This window comes from Pipra filicauda, unplaced genomic scaffold, assembly GCF_003945595.2.
Source record: "Pipra filicauda isolate LSUMZ 115617 unplaced genomic scaffold, ASM394559v2 scaffold443_size986076_pilon, whole genome shotgun sequence".
In the NCBI taxonomy this organism is placed as follows: Eukaryota; Metazoa; Chordata; class Aves; order Passeriformes; family Pipridae; genus Pipra; species Pipra filicauda.
Genome location: NW_024104580.1, coordinates 472748 through 498155, shown reverse-complemented (window position 1 = coordinate 498155; position 25408 = coordinate 472748). Strand labels below are relative to the sequence as shown.

At 37.8% G+C, this 25408-nt stretch overlaps 1 protein-coding gene across 4 annotated transcripts in view; it reads right to left on the bottom strand.

The window, feature by feature from the left end:
* DCLK1 (doublecortin like kinase 1) overlaps positions 1–25408 on the bottom strand; it is a 245024-nt gene that overhangs the window by 30428 nt on the left and 189188 nt on the right. For all 4 annotated transcript variants that reach the window (XM_027713475.2, XM_027713477.2, XM_027713474.2 and 1 more), the window contains 9 exons: positions 21986–22070; positions 20531–20639; positions 15669–15726; positions 14814–14933; positions 8898–9044; positions 3645–3778; positions 2886–2963; positions 2142–2238; positions 625–705 (listed from right to left, as the gene is read on the bottom strand). In XM_027713475.2, the coding sequence (XP_027569276.1) occupies positions 625–705; positions 2142–2238; positions 2886–2963; positions 3645–3778; positions 8898–9044; positions 14814–14933; positions 15669–15726; positions 20531–20639; positions 21986–22070 (909 nt within the window). The remainder of the gene's footprint in view (positions 1–624; positions 706–2141; positions 2239–2885; positions 2964–3644; positions 3779–8897; positions 9045–14813; positions 14934–15668; positions 15727–20530; positions 20640–21985; positions 22071–25408) is intronic.

Below are 25408 nucleotides of genomic sequence, written 5' to 3'. Positions count from 1 at the left end.
CAACAAACAAAACAAAGCATTATTTCTTCTTCCTTCAATTTTTTTTCTCTGCTCATCCCAATTGTGTTTCTTTTCTCAGTTGTCCCTTCTGAATTTGAATATAGACTGTCCCCTATTTTTATTGCTTGTCATCCAAATATTTTAAGACATGTTAAATAGTCTGAAATAATTAACAAATATTAATTATCATCAGAAGCTAAATATGATTCTAAAGGTTTCCTTGTTTCATTCTGGATCAAGTAGCTTAATACTATGAACTACATTGCAGTAACTCTTAATCATGACTGTGAGATTTTTGAGTCCATCTGATTTTAGGAGAACAAAATATGTCACTGAAGCTTCAAGCTGATTTTTAGACATATAAATTTATCAAATGTCATTGAAATTTGTTGAAAATCTGGCTCAAAATATTTCAGAGAAAATGTAACTGAGCATGCATATAATAGTGTAAACTCCAAGGTACGTGTCATACACTAAATAAGCATGTAACCCAGCTTATTTCCAGTTAAATCTGTGGTATTTTTAGAATGTGCTGGCTTTCAAAAGGGCATAGCAGGGACTTGACAGGAAAGAGCTCAAAGATGCCAAATTGCAAGAAGCATCTCCAAGTCTGAAAATACTTACATTAACCCATGGATGCTCAAGAACTTGCAAGGCTGAGAACCGCAGATCTACATCTACTTGAAGCATCATTGTGATAAGTTCCTGAGAAATGGAACACTGGGTCAAATTTAGAGAACACTTTTAAAGAACAAATCAACACTCACTAAAGAGCTCTTTAACTGATTTTGTAAGAGTGCTCAAAGGGAGAGTGAACTACCAACTGCAGAAATATATTATTAAAAAAATAGAACAACTATGAACTGCTGAACATCCAGATGAACTTTTAAATCAATATCTATCCGTACCTTGAAAAGCTAGAAGACATTTCTGAGTTACAGTTCTGAAGCCACTGTTTAACAGAAAAGCACTTAATACATAATGTGCAAAACAGACGGTTGCATGAAATTAGGTTAGGTTCCCATTAAAAAAAAGACAATTTCTCTGTAAGAAAAAAAGCCAGCAAATCTAGAATTTTACTTTAAGCTCTTGTAAAAATGTCATAGAAAATATTAAAAAACCCCCAACGTTTAAAAACATTTTTTCATCCTCTGAATTTCTCTGCAATTACCTAGTTTTCAACTAGCATGTAAATAAACATATATATAATTCCACCACTGAGTGGAGTGCATGGCAAAATCAGGATGGCAACATGGCAGCAAATAAAGGTGTATCAACAAAGACCAAAGCTAGTAATTCTTAGTGACAAAGATAAGTTAAATGAATAGGCTAATGCTTCAAAACAGAAATTTTAGACTGCATTATTTGGAAGAAGGAGCTTCACAGGAAAACAGCACAGGCAAAGGACTTGCAGAGTTCTTAATTATGATGCTATGAAATGAAGCCTGCTACAACACAACGATGTGGTTTAGAGAACTTCCAACTCTATGACTGTATCTCATTCATTAACCTCACTAGTTAACAGGCTAAAATGCTAGTCCTGATCACCCTCCACATATCTGTAAAAGCAGGACGTATCTGCTTTAGAACACCAAAGGCTACAGTCCAAGAACTGTGACCCAAACAAGTCTGTATTTCATACCGTGATACAACAATAAGGCAATGGGGAGGCCTAGTTCTTTGACAGAAAGAAACAACCCATATAACATCTAATGGGATTAATAAGGGAAACCAGCCTCCTCATAATATTATTACATAATATTCAAAAGCTCCAGGTTGGTACTTGGTCTTCCCCATAAGTCCATACAAAGCACAGTCCCAGGGAGCATTCAAGCTAAGAAGTGTAGGTCAAGCGAAGTTATTTAAATTTTTCTCAATCAGTAAGGGCTACTCATGTTTCTATTGTGTGCAACATCACATAGCGATATGATGTCCTTTCAGAACAGGGTCCATTTCAGAACCACCTGGATTCTAACAGACAGTAACCATACAACAACATACTCGGTGACCCAGAGGACTTTATAGGTATAGCAGGAAATTAATGAGACGTAAAATACAGCACTATGAAAGAACAACAGGCATTAGATACTCTCACTGGAAATAATAATGGAGAAGAAAGTATCAGCAACTATAAAACTCACCTTTGCAGAGTCAGAAACATTATCCCAATATGGAGATGGAAAATCCACCTGTCCCATCAAAATCTGATCAAAAAGTACTTCTTGGTCATCTCCACTTCTGTAAGGTAAAAACAAAAGAAAACCAACAACAAAACCCAAAGAGAAATTATTTCCAGAAATGGTTCCAATAGACTTTTTGAAATCGCTTTTAACTGTTGATCCATTAGTATGCTTATGGAAGCTGTTGATTCCCCCCAATCATGCAGCCAAGGGTGTGAATGGCGAGATCATAAAACACAATGCGTTCGGCGCACTCTTTCTGAAGTAACCAGCTAGTCTTTAGGATTACCCATAACTTTGCAATTGCTTTGAGGGAAATAAAAGATCTGACGTGTCCTTATTAAGTGGCTTACTTTTTAAATACCTTTTACCAGCCACAAAATATGTTGTGTTTGGCTCATGAAAGAAGATGCTTATTTCATTGTGTATTTAAAACATCAGGCAAAGGCACACAGAATCTGTAATGGAGGCTCTTGTTTCGTAATACAATGAAGTTTAAACTAAAATAAACAAACACGAGACAGAGATCCTACAGTAAAATCACAGACATTTATGGGGTTTGTGTAAAACACTGTGCAGAGCACAGGAAAAAAACCAAACCCTACGAGCAGAGAACTTTTACCAGTGGCAATCTCTGTGCTTAATGCAAAAGCAGCATAGGGACTAGTTTGCATAACAAGGATGGTTGAATAGATCAGTTCATACCCACGGAATGGAGGAAAACCACAGAGCAGGATGTAAGTAATCACACCCGCTGCCCAGATGTCCACCTTCAAGCCATATCTAGAAGTGTGAGAGACATGGTTAGAGACATCGGACTCCTATGGACAACAGTGCAAGAAGAGGGGAAACATTCAGAATTATTAATAATTTCTTATAAATTCTCATCTGAATTTTACCTACCTATCGATCCTAATTCTGCTTTCAAATATTTTTTACATTTACATCTTAAAATTATAATTAGATCAGAATGTGTGAGTGCACAGAAGAAATTTGGCTGTATGCTTGAGTTAGTTAGATAGACAGTAATGCCTATCATCATGAAGTCTGCAAAAGTGACACAGCCTGCTCAAGCCAGCAGGCAGTTACTCTGTGGAACAAATCAGAAGAGGACAGTGTGTGATAATGAAATAAAATTAAGTGAATGGTAGTTAGCAGTTTCTGAGAACAGTTTAAGAATTACTTCTTGTATCTGTAAATGGCTAGTTAGTAACTCAGTGTTAAGATGAGAAGTTTGAGGTCAACAACTGGCAGAGATTGACCAATACAACTCCACAGCTGGCCTTGTTCTGAGCTGGTTTGGATAAGACAGCCTCCAGAGGTCCCTTCCAATTTAATTGTTCTGCAACACAGCCAAGCAAAGGCAGCATAAAAATCTTAATTGCAAGAACTCCTATCTGGCACAATGTCGAGAATATGCTCCACTGTGTACACATCAATGAATCATTACTAAAAGTGATTTACCCAGTTTCAGCGATGATTTCTGGAGCTACATATGTTGGGGTCCCACAAACAGTATATAAAGGTCCATCCACTATTGTTGCTAGGCCAAAGTCCCCTAACTTAAGGGACTTGCTTCCATCTTGGTGTTCATAAACCTAAGTCAGGAGGAAAATTCAAAAGTTTACCACAATACCATCAAGGTAACTACTATATCATTTACTAACTGCCTGAAATGTTCCTTCTTATTTACAGTATTTTTTCTCCTCCTTACATTCAACATATTCCTCTGTAAGCTTTGAAAATTCACAGACAATTTGGACAAATTCCCTTGAACACAGACAGGGTGTTCAGGAAAAACTTATCTCACCAGTTGGCCAACAAAGGACATACCACTTGCTAGACACTAAAACCCAGAAGCAAATGCATGGCATTTCAACAGTGGCTTTCTGAGGTTAACTCCCCACTGACAGCCAATTCACAGCGTAGGGTTTTGAGTTTAAAAACTCTTGCAGAGAGCTTAAAGGTTTGCAGAGGAACTTCACTGTTCCAGATTCTTCTCTGTGTGTTGAAATCACAAGACACAAACCTGGCTGGACTATTTCACCTAGACGTACTGTCCTCTCCTTGGTTGACTGTTAAACACCAACCAGTGTCTTACTGGCATGTAACCATCATGATCAGTTGGACATAGGCAGTTAGGGCTGCTAATGGATATACATGACAATCCTGTCTTAAAACATGGTCTTTACAGCAGGAGCATGATCTTTCATGGGTTTTTATGGGTACAAAGGGAGATTAAGATACAGTCACAAGAAAAAACACTAAAACCATCAGTAAAAAATACACAATTTTAAAGGCTGGTTCAGAGCAAAAGAACAGTCCTAAATTTGTAATCACTGAAAACTTACAAAAAAAAATTTAAAATAAAAAATACAAAAATGTATCTAACTTAAACACGAGGCTGTGAGTCTTTCTAAAATTCAGCTGCTGGTTTGAGTTCTTCCTTCCCGTTTTGATATGCTTTCTACAAAGGCACCTTAAAAAAATAGAAATGGTCTACAGGAGGCCTTCTTTTAGTATATATGCATCACTTCATTATTTTGCAACCCAAATCAAAGCTCCATGTAGTCTGGCTCCCAACAGTGATATCCTGACAACAATTTGCAGCAAAACTGTGCATAAATAGAAGACACTATACTTCTCGATCAAAACCAAAATTATTCTTAATACATATCTTGACCAGCTACTCCTAAATCACGTTTATCTACAACTATTTGAAGAAGAAAATACTAGATTTTTTTTCTTATAAATATCCAATAAATTCTACAAGGGACCCTTGAACAGTTCGTTTGGTACAAAACCAATTCTTGAAGTCTCTCACTACTGTTCACTATGGATCTGCTACAGCTCATAACTAGTTATATTATACAGCCCCCATCCCCCAGTTTCTCCTTAGTCATGTCTAGAGAGAAAACCCTTCTCTGTCCTGAATCTCTGCTTGTGACTGTGATACAGTCACAAGCAGACACTCAGAATACACGAAGTTCTTCTCCTTTCATTATGTTATTTTTAAGAATTCAACCAGACCTTTAAGAGGACCAGCAATTTAAAATGGATTCATATTTCTCTTCTATTAAGCCAGAAAAAAAGATATGCTTATAGAAAAGCACCGGGAAAAAAAAAAGGCAATTATGATTTTATTAAAAACACAGATTGTTAAATACATCTGGTTCCTGAAACTAAAGAAAGTGCTCTTCTGAAATGGCAGTAATAAATCTAATTTCAACAACAGTTTTAATTAAAGTCTAGAGACTAGGGCTTTAAATATTCGCTTGCAGAAAATGTAAAGTGTGCACTTAGACATCAGAGCTGGATTCAGCCTAATTAGCATTTCATATTCTATTTCATGCAGTTACCTTTTATAAATTTTTTTCTGCATTGTGCTAACCTAGTGAACATTAGTAAGTTCCTTCCTTCAACAGACCATACCTTGTGTGACTCATCTACACTAGAAACTAATTACAGAAGAGGTTGGTTTGGCAACATTTACCAATGCAGAAGGTTTGATACTGTGTATTTTCTAGTATTTTACTTCATCTGTTTCTAAGAATTACTTTCATTGGAAAACTATTTCAGTTGACTTGTAAAACTGAAGAAAGTAACTTTTCCTCACCCTGTTGTAACTCCATATAAAAAGAAGCCCAGTGTGAAGCTGTGGTATGTTACTTGCCAGTCAAGGAATGGGAAAGGTCATGCAATGCTCATGTTATTCAGAATAAATGCTATACATGTTCCACTGCATTTAAATACTGAAGGGCAATTAAAGAAATGGGGATTAGTGCAAAATGCCCACTATGAAGTGCTTTCACTGTTTTAACTAAGCAATAAAACTGCGTAATTGTACAACACTAATTGAATGCAGCCACACATAATTGTGTGCCACCATATGTATCCTATTAGTATAAAGACTGTCAGTATTTTCTAAGCTGCTCTTGTGATCAGTGCAGATGGCAACAGTCAGAGAAGTTGTTCTCTAGGGTTTATTATATGGCTATAAAGACATCCCATGACTTGACAAAATAAACATACTAAATAGCAGCAATTATGAAAAATGTTCCAATTAAAACATGGAAGACACTCCCTAGAGAACAAAGAAACCCAAAAAACCTAAAACATCACAGGTATTCAGCATATCCTAAACTCTTGGACAATTGACTGTTAAGTAGCCTTTTCACACCTTGAGGATAATATATAAGGATAATAATTATCCTTGAGGATAATATTTAAGCATTTACTAAAATAATGGGTGTTGCACATAGGACAGGTTCACACACACAGAGATTTACTAGCAGGATATATAGCCCATTGCACACATCAGTTCTAAGCATGGAAGTTACATTTGGAGAAAAGGAAAAACCAAGAAGAGAAAGGAGAAGGTGAAGGGGAAGGTTCCCCCTGGGGCTGATAATAGATGAAATAAAGAGGCTCTGGATGAACATCCTCTTTGGGGTGCCCTCTCCAGAACACCATGTTCCCCTTCACTCCCCATGTTTTTCCTCAAGTAACTTGCTCATTCTCCCTGTTGTTTTTTTCTGCTAGTGGGGCTATTAGCCTTGGAACATGTATTGACCGGGGGAGATGCTGTTTCCAACCCCATCTAGTTGCTCCGCGTTGGGCAGGCCTGTTATAGGTTCCCCTGAACTTAAAGTTACAACCTATGGGCAGGAAAAAGGCAGTGTAGAAAGGGCTGATTCTCACACTAGTATCCAGGAGAACCTTCTATAACAACACTACCAGCCATCTGCACGTGCAAAACTGTGACAGTAACAGAGGGAAAGACACAGCACAAGAACAATGAGGGAAAAATACTGCCCTGATCACTTAGGCGAAGGGTTAAAGAGCTGCAAGGAAAAGGGCAGGCTACAAAAAGCAAGTAGAAAGTATTTAAAAAAAAAAAGACTAAGACCCATGTGACATTTTTCAAGTGTTTTATAAATGCCATTAAAATAACTAATCGCAATCTTGTGACACAAGGAACCACACATTCCGTTGGACAGCTAAGACAGAAGTAGAAAGGTTCAGAGACACTAAGAACAGTGTCAGAGCTGGGGTCAGAGCTCAGGTAAGCTCAGGTGCTTGCCAAAGTGCTCTTCTAAAGCAGCATTCTTTTCTTTCAAGGACCTGATAAACCTTAGAGAATTAATATAATTTGTGAATCAAATGCTGGCTTTTGAGAATTAGGATGCTGTAGGAGGTTAAATGCCACACCCTCACTGCTCAATATCAATATCAATATCAATATCAATATCAATATCAATATCAATATCAATATCAATATCAATATCAATATCAATATCAATGCAGAACACTGGAAAAGTCATTCAAAAACAATTCAGCTACAATGTGAACAGTGTAATCACACCTGGTAGTGGGTAATTAGCAGAAAAGCTGGGCAGGCAAATCTAATCCCCTCCCTGCTGTCCCCATCTCAGCTCACCTTTCTCTCTTCCCTCAAAAGCTTAAGTCTGACAACAATAGACTTTAGCCATTTATAGATAAGTCAAGACAGCAGTAGGGCAAGCCTTGCCCTAGGCCAAGACCCTCCTGCACACTACAGGCACAGCATTAAGGAATCCTGGCATGTCATTGCTACAATATCTGCATGTAGCCACCTATCAACACCAGCACCAGCGCGGTGAAAGGAGCAAAAGGGCCGAGAAAGGTGTATCAGTCATTATTGTCTAGTGAAACTTCTACTCAGTATATTTTCATCAGTTTACGGAAAACAAGGGCAAGTTACTTCCTCACCCAGAACAGCAAAACCACTGTCCACTAGAAGAACTTAAACTGTAAAAATCTCACTCCCTGGATGATTAGTAAGATCTACTTGACTCGACATTCTCATAAAACCTCTTCAGTGTCAAACAGGAGTAAATGTCATGGTAGAGAGCAAACAACTGAAAGAACTGATCTTCTATGATTCTATGAACATTGTTTTATGGTTGCAGAATACATGGAGAATTGGGACATCTCAATTTTGAGTTACAGCTGGAACATGTCAGCAAACTTGAGAAAACTCAAAACAGTGAAATAATCAGAAGAAGTTAATTTATCAGAAGAAATAAACCTACGTGAAGGATACAATTGCTGCATTCAAGAGTGCAAAATTCTTAGAAGAAAGACTAATTGTCATGGTATGTTTTCCATTGCCTTCAGTGCATAAGGTTCATGCAGATTCAGTCAGAAAAAGGAAGATTTAGGCTGTCTATTTGGGAAAGTGGTTTAATAAAAAGTGTTATAGGATTATTTGGGAGATGCAGTAGGGGAAGAAAGGACACTGAAGTCTCTTCCTGTCTCTGCTCTGCTGTATGACACGACTAGGGCACAGCATTTACGTGCACCATACTTGTAAACTAAAGTGTTGCCAATTACTTAGGCAGCAGCAAAAGTACAGAATAGTCTGCTGAGGAAAGAACACTTTTATATTTATGAAAAACTTGAAATTATCTTGAAGTTTACTAAAAGGTCACTTCTAGTGATTCCAGGAATAACTTTGCTGCTGTGTCCCACATAACAGTCTAGACATACCACCTCGTGTTACTGTTAATTATAGCTGTTATTCTTAGAAGAGCTTTACAATGCAAAGGTTAAAATAAAAAAAAAACCAATTACTTAAAACATTGAAATAAACTGAGTGGATGTGTGGAAGGAGGAAGAAGTTCTCTCACACACTCCCAAGTTATCAACAATACTGAAAGCTGAATCTTCACTTACCAGTAGATTCTCCGGCTTGATATCCCTGTGGACAATGTTCAGGCTGTGAAGATATTTGATGGCACTGGCCAGATTGTAAAGCATTCCACTGGCATCCCGCTCTGTGTATTTGTTGGTGGAAGTAATAGCATCAAAAAGATCTCCTCCCTGGAGTAAAATTACCACGGGATATGAGCAATGCTGCTTATGAAATAACGAAAATATTTAGGGAAAATCAAGGAACATAATTTATAGAGGAGGAGAAGAAGAAAGAGGAGGAGGAGGAAGAGGAGGAGGAGAAGAGAGAAGCAGCACAGTTTTCCTTGCAGCTATAAACTAGGGGTATTGTGATTACATCCTCCATTATGTCAGCTGAGCAGATCAGTAAGTCAGAACCTTTCGTTATGGCTGAGTTGGTCAGCCAAGAGGCTGGAGTCTCTATTGCAAACTGTTCCCACCTGCTGCTGCTTTTGTAACATGTCCAGCACTTGCCAACCTGTGTGTTCAGAGCCTCTGTTACAAATTTCTGGCAAGACTACATATTTGCTTGTCATGATGCCATGTACCAACTCTTTCCACTCTTTATTATAATCACAAACAGACTGATATCAAATTTTTGCCCAGTGCCTGACTGAACCCCAGAAATATGAAGGAACTCTGAGTAAAACTGAAATTAGCTACCTGTCCTCAGTGCTATCGTCTGTTTTCATCTCATAAATCTTTGAAATCATGGATTTTAGAAACCAGCACTTTCTCTACACAAAACGTGAAGTTTTTGGTAGTGTAATGCCTCTTGTAGCTAATTCTAAAGAACTTTACAACATGTATGTCAGGCACTGGAAGACACAGAGGGGTAGCTTGTGCAATTTCCAGCTCATCATGCTGCCTAATTCAGCTAGAAGGTACTGCCAGTGAAAGAAAAAAAAAAGAAAATAATAGAGAATAAAAAGGAAAGAATAAAAGAAAAGAAAAAAAGTTAAGCAGAAATCCTCAAAGTTGAAATCATCTTCACTGGGATCTGAGGCAACCATGACATTTGGACTGTATTTCCAGAGATGAGCCGGCAAGTGGGAAGAAGAGTATGTGAGACAAAACTGTAAGTTTAAAAATGAGATTAAGAAGGAAGCTTGACAGAGTGGAGGAAAACCCAATCATCTTTTGAGAGAGACTACTCAAAGGTATTGAGCCTCTAGCCAAAATCAAAGCAGAACCATAAAGAAAACACAGTCCAACAACAACAACAAAAAGAGTGAAAGGATAATTCTGCAAAAACAATGCAAAAAAATCTCTGCTGCAGTCAAAATGTCAAGAAAAAAACCCACAGGAGACTGTATTTTGAAGAACATGTAGGTTTTTCTGAAGGCAGCAGAGGAGTCCCAGCTTTTCCAACTCTCACGATTTTATCAACAGCCTCAAGATTATTTGAGGGTTGGGTTTTTTAAGGCTCAGTTCCAGAGTAAACACTTTTTCCACAAAGAGAAAGGATGAGGGGGAAAAAAGAAAAAAAAATAAAAAAGAATTTTTCCAGTAATCATGGCTACAGAGAAAAGGGTAGGAAAAGAGAACCACCAAAGACTCAAATCTGATAAAACAGACTTTACTTGTTATAAAAAAACCCAAACAAACTATTAAAATTTTTGCATCGTTGAGGTGCAGCTGAAGTATGCCAGAGCAGGTTTATTCCCATTGTAGATGCAAAACCCCAGCTCTTTGGAGACTTCTTACAGCCAACCATTGTCAAATCTGGACCACATCAAACCTCTTACTCTGGCTGGTGACTGTTCAAGACACATCAAGATAGTGTCAAGGAAAAGGAAGAACAAAAGGCCGAACTAAACCAGATAGAGGATTAGAGAGAGTGAGCAAATATTTGGCAAAAGTACAATACCATGTACTTCATGGCATTATCTGATCCCTAAGTATTAGACATCAGCATGTGGGAAAGTATGTGAGATAAATAATCTATCTTCCCTAAGCTCCTTCCTGTGAAACCCCTGTACCAGCTGCTTTTTAACATGAGGTAGTGGATTAGACAGATCTTTGGTCTTATATAATATGTTCCAGATGCTCAGGAGAAGTGTCAGTAACTTCAGCAAAACATCTGCCTCAAAAGAAAGAATATAGTCCAAGCTGAGATATAAGAGGCAAGAAGGAAAGAAGCTGAACCTTAAAAAGAGAAGGAAAGATTTTGGCTTGAAGTTAGAAGAAAAGAAGCAAATGTTCATGCACAGAAGAAACATAAACTCAGAAAAAGATAGAGGCTGCAGAGCAATTTAACAGATGGTCAAGCCAATCTGAAGCAGAATAATTTTCTCCATTTAAGCAGTCTACTGTGCTCGGTAAAGTTTCTTACCAGGTAGCCCGATAAGAACAGAGAGCATATATTTAGTCTGTGGGATTCTCTGTGTGGTTAAAAGAGAGATGATATCCTGGAAAGAGTTAACAGAGCTGACAGCTATATCAGGCAGAATTGTTTTCAGACTTTCTTCTCCCCAAAGAGCACTTCAACCTGCAAGGTTCTGCTAAGCCGATTCACACAGCAGGTCACTATCATTTATTCAGGCACAAGGGGTGAGTTCAGGATGACATTTCAGTCTTAAATCCCCTGTTCAGGAGTGAAACGGAACCAGGAACATCTGAATGCAGTTTTTGTCATCTGTGCACATGAGGAAGTGTACTTGGAAATACAGTAACCAATTATTTATTTATTACCTTGCTATGTAAATGATATGATCTCTCTTTTTCTTCTGCAAAAGTGAAATCATATCCTGAAGTAGTAAAGGAAACTCTGCAATAAATCTTGCTTCTTAAATTGGCCAAACCCCTGTTAGGTTTGAATAACAATTTTGTTTCTCTGTGTAAAAAGGCAACGTGCCAGAAACCAGGTCTTTGCTTCCTTTTACAAGCACCACTTGCAATGTGTTTATATTTGTATTTATGAAGTGCTTTTTCTTACACTTTACAAAGCCATGAATGGCCTATCTGCCATGAGGTGAGGGCAGGATTTTCAGCAGCCACTTATGTCAAACATGTTACTGCCAATTAATGCAGGGTGGTATTAACTGAAACCGGGCTCCGCAGTATCAAGCCTTTTCTGCTTGCCTTTCTTTCCTGTCTGTGAGTTTGATTTAAAGTCAGGTCTTCAAAAGTCAGTCAATAACAGATGGTTAATCAATTCTAACAGTGCACACTATGAAATGGTAACAATCAGCAATTGGTGAATTAACAATTAATGTCCTTCCAGAAATACCTTCCCTGGTGGCCATAGAGTCTTTTTTCCCCCAATTAAATATTGAGGAATAGGTTCTTGCTTCAAAGAAACAAAGCTGACTTTCAAGAAGCAGGACATTTCTTCTAAATTTCTTCTATTATTCCACATAAAAGTAAAGAATATGAAAACAGTGCTCTCTAGGATACCAGAAGTACAGAGATGTCTATAAAGCCCTTCCATAGCATAGCTAAAAGCATAAATATCTTAGCATGTGCAGCAATCTTGAAGAGTAAAGAAGAAAGAGCACAAGAAAACAGATTTTTCCAGAAAGTGAATATAATGCATGGTTTTCTTTATATACATCTTTTAAACTAGTTATTTTCTAAGAGTTGTCAGTCCCCTCCTCTCTCATTTAGCTGAGTAGGACTTCGACTAAAAAGCCATTGGAGACTACAGTTTGCACATTTTTCAACCATGAATAGCACAGCAGGATGCACCCATAAAACCAGCTATGTGCTTACTATCTTGGCAGGTTAGACAAGGCACAGCTTTTACTTCTTAGCACACCTCCTGGGGCCAAGATGAAGGATTTGTCAATGCAGGATGAAGCTGTGGCTACATTAGATTACAATGCTATGTAAGAGGATTGAGGTACCTTTGAACAAGCTCTCATGGACACTGGGAAAAAAACTACAGCAGCATGGATCTCATAGTGAGCTCACTTATCATGGAATAGAGCAGTAATTATGATTAAAATAGTGTTAGATGGCTAATAGTATCTGACCTCAGGCTGCACTATTTTACATTGCATGCCTAAGAGTGAGAGAGGGCTGTGATTGTGAAGGGAGTGGGAAAATGATTCCGGGACCGGTTACACAGAGGGATTCATAGTGGGAAAGAGTGTCAGTAATTTTGTTTTTTCTTAGGATGTAACCTCTCCATTAGAGAAAAAACAGGTATGCTCCTTGCCATCAGCATCTCCCAGTGTGCTTCCTCAGAGCTTGGAGGTGGTGGACAATAGGGTTAGTGGGACCATAAGGTCCACAGCACCACTCAAGCAAAGTGGGGCATCTGTCAGGCTCAGACCTAAGAGGACAATGTTGCCATCTCCTCAGCTTTGGGGCATGGCCTGAGCCCCTCATAAATAACAAGACTGTCTCAGACTGCCACAAGGACAGGGAAAATCTATGGCCATCCACCCATGAGCCATACTTGTCAGTCTCCCAGCTCTGGACTGGGAACATGGCTTGTGTCACTGGTGCTGCCACAAAGCATAGGAGATAATGGAACAAAACAAAAAAACTTGTCATTCAACTTGCTCTCATATTCCAGACCAGAAATTGAGAAGTTCTTTAAGAAACACTTGTACCTGGGATTATCCTATGTAAAATCCCAATGAGGTGACTACATTAAGAGCATCCCCTTACCTCCATCTACAATCAGAGCAAAGGAGATTATAGTCTCGCTTGCCAAAAATCGCTTTTTGTCATGACCCCTGATGGTGCCTGTTTCTAGCCATAGATACAGAAGATGCCCACTGAAGAGGACCACACTCTGAGTGGAGTGATCTGGGTGACAGGGTTGAGAGTGCCCAATTTGCTCATGTGTTGAGCATGCACACACAACAGACTTGCACACAGATGCTGCTGCTGCACAACTTTATTGTCGTATTTGTTCTTAAACACTTAAAATTGTGGATTTCCCAGATGTAGGTTGCCCTTGGAGAATGTGCTGACCAGGATACAGAAATGGAGGTGGCTGCTGAAAAGATGTCCTTCCCACAAAACAGTTGAGGAAGAAAGGAGAATCACAAATCCCACTAGTGAATGGGAAAAACAGGTGTATCCTGTTAAAGTACACATGGACGACAAGACATCCTCAGTAGTTTTCTGTTCTAATTTGCACAGTTTATGCAAATGTATTTTTACCACCTTTTGTGCACAGGGACATACTTGTGTATTAGTACCAGAACTGAAAGCTAAACTCATACTTGTTGCACTGCACTGTTGACATTATGGGGGCAAAAGATGACATGGTCTGAGCTTCATAATTGAGTTTGAATATATAATTCTACCACAGAGTGAAATAAATGCATGAGATCTGGAAGTTACTATGAAGAAATAAATGGGGTCCAAGATATAAAATACTGCATTCCAAAATTTACTTTTCAGAATACAACCATGCTTTACATAGCAGGCTTTTCTCTTTCACTTCTGTCTTACTTGAGCTTAAATTTAGATTGCTATCAAGGAGGTAAGTCTGACACTGTGTTAATATAAATCAGCAGAGAAAAAAGACATTGTTTAGATTTAACATAAATTATAAAAAGTAATTTAATTTTTTTATCAAAGAATTTTTTATTTTTAAGGCTGGTATTTATGGCTCTTTGGACTGGGTGTATTTTCAATTCACTTCAAGGCAGACTATTACTTTTTAAAGAGACTTCTTCTGAGCAAGCAAATAAAACTGGTGATCCCCGAAGTACTGTCCACAGAGCACTTCCAAATGTGGCTTACAGCAAGTTAGACAAACATTTTAAAAAACTAAAAAAAAAAAAATCTGACAGTGGGTTATACATCTTTCAGTAGTATGCTAGACTACCTCCAGAGACCCTTTCCACTCTGAATTATTCCATGATCCCATGTTTTTTAGTAAGCCTTGGTACCAATGGAATTTCTCAAGATGATTAAAACAATTCATAAGCAGTTTGTCTCCAAAATACTCACCTTTACAAGTTCCATGACAAGGTACAACTCAGTTGGCATGTCCATCTCCTCAATTAGAAGTACAATATTGGGATGCTTGACTCGTCTTAAAATAGATACCTCATTCTGGATCATGTGTTCCTGCCACACAAAAAAAATCTTTAATGACTACCAGTTGGTGGGAAAAAATTGATAGTGGAAAAAGCAGAGAGAATGGGCCCTGTGTGAATTCTTCAGGGTTTTTGAAAAACCTAACAGATGTTGCCTCCAGCAATACAGAAGGAACATGTCTAGAAACAATATCAGTGTGGTAACTGAAAGAAGAGAGAGTGGAACATAGAAAAAGAAATGGAGGAAATTAGATGTTTCTGATGCAGAGAAAAATTAAATATGGGAGCTTTTAAAATTTTCTCTGATCCAGAATCTTTTGATATAACAATATGATAGCATCTTCTCAGAGAACTTTTTGTTACAGATTTCAAAAGCTAACAGTCACTTGGTATAAGACTGACATTACTTTGATTAACATACTCTTCAGACACAGTGACTGGTGTTGTTATAATTATTCATATTATTATTCTGTTTTCTATAACATGTGGAATTATGAAAATTAGAGGACATAATTATAGGGTAAAGAACAAAGAATCACACACAACCAACCAGTTGAAGAATCAACACATGCATCTGGAAAGTCATACAACAGCCTTTTATACTGATATTTCAAGAGTCTCCAGAGGGCAGGCAAAAGCTTCAACCAAAAAGATTCTAATAGTTGTCAGGAAGGAGACAAATACCAACAGCTTCCCAAACTGATCTCTCACAAAACATTTCTTGGAAAAAAAAATCTTTTGGTCTCAAATGGTTTTTTGTACTCACTTTTCCTCTACATTTACTCTTTTTGATTATTTTCAGAGCATATTCTCTACCAGTTGATCTGAGGAAAGATAAAAGAAAAAAATTTTATGTTCAATCACATTGAATATTTTTCCCAGTCAAGTTTATACTTGTCATTTGAGTACAATAAGTCTAGTGAAGAATTCTATTCAAGTATTCATTTTTTTCAAGAAATGAAGCTTAGATTCGATTGGTATTGTGAACTTGAGCCAAAGCAGTTGAATATGTGTGCCTGAGGAAAAAAAAAATAAAATAAAACTTTTTTTTTTTAAATAAAGAGATTGCAATGTTTTTTTTTAATTTTGTAATAGTATTCTGATTTTTATGTAAAAACACCATATATTGTCTACAGATCCAAATATTTTCAAAACGAAAAAGATTTTTTTTCTATTATACAAAAAATATAGCCCATCAAAAATACTTACTTACTTTTTACTTAAAATGAAAAGAAGTCATTTGTTTGCACATCTGCACTCACAACTGCTACGATAAAAAGGTCAGTCCTTGGATTAATGTTTTATGTACTCAGTTAAATATGCTGGGTTTTAGGACAGAATGTGAAAGATTGGGGAGACAGTAAAAAATTACAGAGAAATTAGTTCAGGATGAGAACACATTTCCTTTTAAGCATTGTGTTCTTTTGAAACCTTATATTTATCACTACCACATATATGTAGATATCTATTATATAGAATGCTAACATAAAAAAAAATTAGCTTCTAGACAAGCTAACAGTATCAACTTCCATTTCTTAATCAAGTTACAAAACCAAAAGACAACTATAACAATGAAAACAAGTTCTGTTCACAAGCCCTACTTTCACTGTAAGATTAAACGGAGAATGGGTAATATAAGAAAAAGATCTTACTGAAACATTTTCATTTTTTAATAAGAACCTAAACAGCTTAAAAAAGTCTATTACATTGCCCTTAGGTTTATGTTTGATTAAAAATAACGAAAGATAACCTTTCAAGAATACAGGGTCATTTTTTCATTCTTCATTTCACAAAACATAGTTAAACCAATACATTAAATTGATACATAGTGTGTTAAACAGAGAAATTAATGTGTCTAAAAGTGTGCTCAGTCTGTCAAATAGGACATGCAAAGTGAGTGACTGAAAGCACTGTATCTGGAAATCAACTGGGCATTTTCATTGCCATATTAAAACATGAAGAACTCCTCTGGCAATGATGTATCACTAGTTGTTAATTTAAGAAAAAATGGGTAGTTCAGTAAAAAGTAAAGAAAACCTCAAAATATTAATTCTGCTTTAGTTCCCAGGTCAGCAGAGAGCAAAGACGGTCTTTATTAGGACATCTATTAAAAGGTTATCCAAAGAAATCATACAATATAAATAAGTTTATGACTTGGGAAAAAAAAGTACAGCATGTCTGTTCAAGATTTATGCAAACAGAAATTAAAAACTTCTCGTATCTGTACTTCCCCACAAAGGGGTTTAATGCTACAGCCCCCTGAAATGGGTCACACTCCATGCAGGGTGCCCTTTTCCAGTGCTGCTGTTCAGTGGCTACAGTCAAAGCTCAGTGAGGGAACAGGAAGAGTTCTGGACATTATTTTTTGGGACTAGGAGGGGATACAACAAGAAATACTAGAAATTAAGATATTTGGGGTTCAAACTCAGAAAAAAATATAGCCTCTTTCAATAGGAGTCTCTTTCAAGCTGTTTGGTTGCCCTAGGAATGCTTCCTTTCTGTCATGAGTAAGGAAATTGATGTTTTTTGTTGGCCATAGGAGACTCCATGTACTCCAAAATATTGGGAAACCTGAGCTTGTGAGGAAATGTCAGAATTTGGAAGTATCTGAAAGTTAAAAATGAACACATATAAAAACACCGCAGGACAAATTTTGCATACAATGGAGCATATATGTAACAAGCAGATGACAACCCTGACTGCTCTGTGTTTTGGTAAAAAGAAAATTAAAGCTAAGATAATGCAAATCCTTTTCCCTAAAAAGCTGCACAACTGCAGGCTGTCAGCATCACTGCAACTTACACATCGCCAAAAAATATGCACAGCTATGCCAGAAACTCAACCATGAAACATGCATCTCACATCTCACCTATTGCTCACTCCAAACAATAAAAAGGTACCACAAAAAGTAGGCAACACGTTATGGCTGGACAGAAGTCTGGACCCACTGAACTACCGCAGGGCACAGAGTTAAACCTCTAGTCCATACGAGGGCTCGATACCTGGCTCTTTTAAACTTTTGCAAAGTTCACAGCGATTTCCGTTGCACTGTAGAAAAAAATCTTTGTTATTTTCGTGCATGCATTAAATGTATTTTTGTATGTGTGCCTGTGTGCTGACAGATGCTCAGAATGAGATTTAGAAGTCCTCGCATGAAAATTTTGAATATGGTTTTGGTTTCTATTTGAACTGTTCATTGGCAGAGGAAAATGCCTGTGAATGTATTGAAGTGCTGGAGTTGTTAACCAGTGCGCACAGAATGATCTCAGAGCTATGGAGAAGAAGTATCCACATGACCAGTGAAGTTGTGTAACAAGACCCATTCCTACTTGCTTAACACCTCATGGTGCTATTCCTTTGAAGTCTTTGCACACAGGAATTGTACTTCAGAAGAAAGTGGAAAGGTCCTCTATCCCAAGTATCACCCCATCAATTCTTGCTTTGCAAATGATGGACATATCAGACTTTGAAGTGAGGTGGTTTTTGCTCAGAAAGACTGTAAAGAATGTTTTTGAAGGGGTTTCACACGTACTGGCTTTAATTTACTCTCTGAGTCTTTAATTCTCCTTCCACACTTGTGATGGCAAGGGTATACTGATTTAGAAGTGGAAACCAACAGAAATAATTCCACTTCAATTTTCAAGCTCTGCCAAAGTAGTAGCTCTCTGATATAAATGGAATCTATGGAATGGTATAACTCAGAAACCCCAAGACAATGTATCTGGGAATACCTGGGTAATCACGCTATTTGAGCACATACTCATTAGATATGCTATGCTACCAGATACTTCTGGGACCCGTGGGATAGACAAGAGGACAGGAAACAGTTTTCATTCAAGCTCTCAAGGATATTGTAATCATCATTATTTTTAGGTGTGTCAAGACCTATATTTAATTTTGTTCATGTATTTTCTCTCAGCTTGGGAAAAAATTGTAAAACGCACACTAGCAGATTTGTACTGTCTCTCAGCACGAATGGCATTTTCAGCTGAATGACAGTGTCAAAACCACAACCTTTCTTTATTTTCATTCGTAATTTTTGTTTCTCTCAGTTACTATTCACTTTACCTTCAGCTGCCTTTTTCTCTTTTCTTAGTTATGTGTTTTCACCTATCTTTTTCATCAGTCATGGCCCTCCACAGGGTTTTACAGTGCTTTCTTGTTTTCATATTTTTTGCTTTGCTTCCTTTAGGTTTCCATATTCTCCAGTTTTGTGTTGAGACCCTGGGGTTTGATCTGAACAGCTATTGCCCTCTGGATGGCCAGCTCCACCGTGAACTCACTCTGGTAGAGCTCTAAAGGCCTCACCAGAGCTTTGGCCAAATCTCACAAGCACACTGTCAGCTGATACAAAATCCACTCTCCTCCTTTTCCCCAGCAGCTGTCTTCATGGTCTCTGATCTGCTAGACACTTTCAGATGCAGAGCAGGACCTGTCTTTTTCCAAGGAGACTAGTTTAAAACCAGTCAAGCTAATTTATCATCATCTGCCATGAGATCTAATCTGACTCTCTAGGGCTAATATAATATTCTTATAGGACAAAGAACAAAAGTTCTTTCTTTGAGTCCAAAGGTGAAGTTACAGTATTCTGTAAGAGTGTTCTCTCTAGGATATGATAAAAGGGGGTAGAAAACTTAAATGAAATTAAATGAAATTTCATTATCAAACCTTGACATGTCTATTGTTCTCTGTTTTGGACATCTCTACCTCCGGCAGCTTTTTGTTTTTCTGCAGATACTATCTAACATAAGCAAGCTTACAAATATTTCACATACAGGTGAAATACCTTCTGTCTTTTATATCCCATATTCTCCCATTTTTAACAATACCACTAAAAGGCACCCACAGTTCTGCTTAGTTCTTGTTCCCTGTTTTTTACACTCTTAAGATTGGGTATAGCCAACTTAAACCTGAACAGATTTAGAAACAGACACCTGAACTAGTCAACCTGGACATTTTCAGCAACACTGATATTTAAGGGGATTTGTGACTTCTCTAGTCTGGAGTAGATGTCTAAAATCAGCGACTGTTCTCACCTCTTAACAGTAAAGGTCATTGAAGAAGTTAGATTCTGGTGTCTGCAGTGAGGCTCATAAAGTTGGAAGGAGCATATTTAATGGCACAAAGCAGGCAAGCAGGAATTAGATGTCCATTTAATTAACAATAAACATGAAAGAGATTAATCCTCAGTGTCAGATGGCAGAATAGATGGATCCAAGGTCAGTTCTTTGTGCTGACCATCATCACTACATCACACAACAAAACTTCCTGACATCTTTACAGGATGCCCCTACATGTGAAATGTTCCACTGGTCTACGGTAAAAGGAGACTTGCAAGAACATACTGTAAGAAAAGTGCACCAAAAAAGATTTAACAAAAAGAACTGGTAAAATCACGTGGAGTGCAGCAAAAACCCCCAAAAGATATAAACCCCACAAAGAATTAAATTCATAGATTGCCCCTTGAACTCACTCTTTTTTTCATATGAGAGGACACAAAGTTTTTCCATCTGGCATTGAGATGTTACCTTATTACATGTTCATATTCTACAAATAAAGACATGATCTAGGAAAAGCATGACATTAATGATTATTTTTTTGCAGTAATAAGCATATTATCCTCCTCACCTTTCTATACACTCCTTCACAACAGCAAAATTTCCATCTCCTATAGTCCTTCCAACTTTATATCGCTCTGCTATCGATGCTGGAACCTGGAAACCTTCCTCCAACACTTCTGAAAGAATCATTAGTACATTTTTATTGTTAGTGAAGGAAACACAGATGTTGCACATAACATGTATTTCAAGTCCATGGTTCAGGAGCCTGGAAACCATTCAGTCAGTGTCTCACTTACTGTACAGTGAAACCATGCTGCTGACATTGTATATACTCAACAGGTTTCACGCAGATACAATAATGAAAAATAAGACTTCTGGGGGCTCAAACATACCACCATTCGAGTGTTACATAGTTTACCATTCCCATTGCAATATGCCCCCAAGACAAAACCAAAGTTGTATTTTTTTAATTATGAAAAGGCCTTTGTGATCTGCACAAGCGCAGACCAACCTCCAAAAAGGGCTGGAACTCCTTGACACAGCATGATTAAATATATGTACCAAAGAAGTCCAACACTCAAGCACTTATTTTATTACATCCTGTAAACTGAGACATCCATAAAACTCCTCATGTGCTAAGTGCTAGTTCTCCCCATCCCCCAATATTAAATATTTAGTTTTTAAACAAATGTTCTCAATAATACTACCTTGCATGCAACCTGGGTACCAGATGTTTAGGTAAAATTGCATTACACGGTGTCTAAGCATACAAAAAGTTTGTAGTTTAACGTGTTTTAGTGCTCATTCCTGTACCATTATTTTTAAAGGTATTTGAAACAGTGTTACAAATACCTAACATGCTTCTAAAAGCTGACTGTAAACTGCAGCTGATACAAACTACTATATAAATACTGTAATGTAAAAAAAATGTCTCTCAGAAATGTGATCTGTGTTTACACTCTTTAAGACAGTGCTTTTAACTGTATCTTTCTCTGTCCTTTGTTGCAGTTTAGTATTAAAAGTGAATGTTATGACACAAGGAGGCCGGGTTTTGCCTGAATTCACAGATAGCATGAAGAGCAATTCTCAAACAGGAATACACATACATACATATATGTATATGTGCACAGTGTTCAAGCAGACACTATCCCTTAGCCAGCTTGCTCAAAGCCTTAGTATGGGGTAAGACTATCCATTTCTGAGTAAAGACCTAGGACCATGTGTTCTTTAGTACCATGATAAATGAGACAAAAATACTGAAATAAGCCAGCCAGCACTGTGTTGCTTGCAGAAATAACATCTCGAGCATTCTGCAACAAAAATACCTCTGAAGAGTGATGTCCAGATCAAATCTGATCCAGAGCGAACCTAAGTGGTTTGCTACGGCTGAGGAGCCTCCTCATGGAAAGTCATCCAGCCTGCAATGCTCCCACCTTCTCCGACAGGAAGAATGACTCATTTCCTACACAGCTGCTGTTATCACTACACTGACTGCTTTGAAATGTCAGCCTCCAAATGTTACCTTCTGCAGGTCCATCATTTTCATCCATAGAGCTGCAAACTTTGGTGGATGCTAATGAGGTAGAGGAGCCACTGTGTTGGGAGCTCTGAAAATGGAGACACAAATGAAAACAGATGATTTTTAAGAAATATGAGTACCCCCAGCATGTTTCTGCTGGACACATGTCCCAGAGAGGCTTCAGTGTTCACAATGTAAAGTATCAATTTACTTTGGTGGAGGGATATGGGAATGCTTGGGAAGAATCCAATTTTTCCTCCAAAATTACTTTTGGTACCCCCACGTACATGGAGATATCCCTGATACATCATGTGCAGTGTACAAGAACACTTTGATGTATGCTCCACTAGTTTCTCCCTATTCCACATACATTTTGGCAGGGAAAACTGAGGAGCTGTATGCCCTCTGCAGGCAGGAGGTTGTGTTCTCAGAGGCCCTGTTAACCCAGCAAGCACTAGAGGTAAAAACGTCCATAATTGGCTTTGTTATGGGCAGAATTCCTCACTTATACAAACCTCCCTCAGGAGAAATCCTCTCCAGTTGTGTTCTAGAAGGGAGAAATCATTATTGTAATGTATGGATAAAATAAAATGTCAGGGTGAACAATGATTGGTCTTTCGTAAAAAAGCATTTGACTGGGTGTAGTTCACTTCAGGCATGACTCTGTACTTCTTTGAAATGCAACTGTCTGAGTTTGTACAGTTAATGGGGGGAGGACAGTCTTTCTATAGTATCTAGAAGGAGACTCGTAGGCACCCACCTTGGCTACCAGAAGTATTGGAGGCAGAATCTCACCAGGGAAGCTTTCCAAAACACCTATCAATGTCTATCAGTTAACTACAGACTCTAAGCATGTACTTTAGGAAAACTGTTTTACCATGCATCTAGACGGATGATACTACACAGACATATGGGATGGACTGGATTTCACCCAGAACTTTTATTCTGTGGTGCGTAAGAATTATACTAACACACCTTTGGGACTCTCCCATCTTCAGAAGAAATCAGAAGCAGCTACAAATGTAACGATGGCTCTTCAAACTTACAGCCAAACTGAGCATTTCCTCAGGTCCTTGTGTTGCAACATAGGGTAAAAATATTCACAGGATTTTCAAAACTAAAATGTTCTTGAGTTCACATAATTCACATGCTGAAAGGTTACAAAGTGCTGCAGTATTTCATTATTTCCTTCAACTATATATTACATAAATTGCAGGCTGTACTGCATGTAACTAACACTATCACTTCCTTATCAGTGTTTGTAAGGTTTTTAGATGCCCATAGAGTGCCAATCCACTTTTGCAAATTAAATACAGCTACTTTGGAATGGTTTTTCTCGTTTGCTGCTGCAGAACACAGCGGATGGCTGGAGCAAGAGCAACCAAAGATGCAGCAGCTGGGATCTTTGCCGAGTACGGAGCCAGGGAGAGGACAGTCAGCAGACTTAAAAGCTGGCCAGTATGCTGAGTTCATTTGAACAGAATAACTTCTCATTTCTCCCATATTAGATTAAGCTCAGATAATCAGACAAAGCCTGAACTTGGCCTATTTTTCACTAAATAATCTTGAGAGCTTGCACATCCCATCTACCAAGAGATTCTTTGCCCTTTTTTCCTTTTAATCAACATCAGCTCACTATTTTCATCCAGTCAAGCATTTCTTCTGAGCTTTGACCAGAATTAAAAAATGCCTTAATCAGTTTTTGGACTGCCTCTTGACAACAGAAGTGAGCACTGACTGATTTTATGCAGTTTGCTAAGATATTCCTGCCCTTGTTTAATGGTTAGGATGTGTTTGTGTATGTGCTATTCCTGTGCTAAACTTTACAGGACGCCTCAGTAAAAACTTACCTCTGGTTCATTTTTGAACAAATGAGCAGATGTGGATGAAGGTAATGGAAAAATGCTAGGAGTTCTCATATCTGGAGAAGTCACTCTGAAACACTATTTTTATTCACATGTAATGGGAGAATTGTTTCCTTTACAGTCCTGCTTGTAAAATAAGCAGAAAAATATGTTTTCTCTACTCATTCGACTGTGTTTGTTTTCCTAGACCAGGCATCCAATTTCATACTTATTTTATCACTCCACAGTATTTTCTTCAAGGAATTACCATTTAATTATTTTTAATATTTATTACTTCTACAATCAGGAATTAATCACTACAACATTAAAGGGGTATAAACACAAAAAGATTAGTGCTAGATTTTCAAAAGATTACTAAACAGTTACTTTTTAAATTTTTTGCATTTTAAATGGTGAGATTGCACTTCTCAGTATATGTTAGGTCAAAGCCACTGACTGCACACCACTGCAGCTTTCTTTAGCAGCCTGAGAGTCTCTTTACAGAGTTTTGCACCCTTTGCTTTCATCTGTGAGTATGGGAGATGGGAAAATCGAGACCTAACTTGGCGGCCCCATCTTTTCAGAATGTATGCCTAGAGAGACTCAAATTTCTATTTGAGGACCTAATTTTTCAAGGACCTTAAAACAAGGTTTAGCTGAGAACAGAAACTGCTCAGTCCTTCCAAAAACAGACACCTTCAAGGGCCCATTTTAACAAAGTGCTTTAGCAAGGGCTTCAATTTAAATACAAATAATCTTGATGGTCTACACATGATTTAAATTAATCCTAAATATGTTTTAGGCATAACTCCTTAAATATGTATTTTACCTAGGTTTCATCTAACAAACTGAAAAAAGTGGCCTGTAAAAAACTGAAATTAAAAAAAAAAAATTTATCTCGTTTCGACGTTTAAGTGGCCCTATTTCTTTTCTTTCTGACCCTATATAAGGATGGGAAGGCTAAGATGCTATTAGTTAACTGAAGAACTGAAGAAGAACTGAAGCAACGTATCAGTAGCATATACCATATCACTGGTCTGCAAAAAAAGCATACTGTTCCTTTAATGTCATCTGCCTGTGAAGCACTGGCATGGGAGCAGAGGCAGAACTCGCCAGTGACAAGGAAGCAGCAGCTAAGAAGACATGTTAAAAATACTCACCAAGATTTTTTAAACTTTAAATAGTAAGTGAAAAATATATAAAAACATACTTTTTATTACCTTTGTTGAACCTCTCCTATTAAAACAACAGACTAAAAAGAAATCAGGAACTGGACATACATTCACCAAGTCTGCTGGCGGCCCCTTTCACAATTAAAGAGACGTTACTAGATAAACACGACACAAATATTTCTGTCTTTATTCAGTCCTCTGGAACAACATGCAAGCATTTATTTATTTATCTTTAGTTCAGCTAGAAGGACATTCCATTTATTTAGACTTTAATTAGCTCGTTGTTCTCACAAGCTGAAAGCCCTCCGGGTCCAGCAATCCTTGTGGGTCTCAGTGTTCCTTCCAGTTGGCTTGCCAATCGCGAGGCAGTCTGTCGAGCGCGCTGTTGCTCTCACAGATGTGGACCCCAT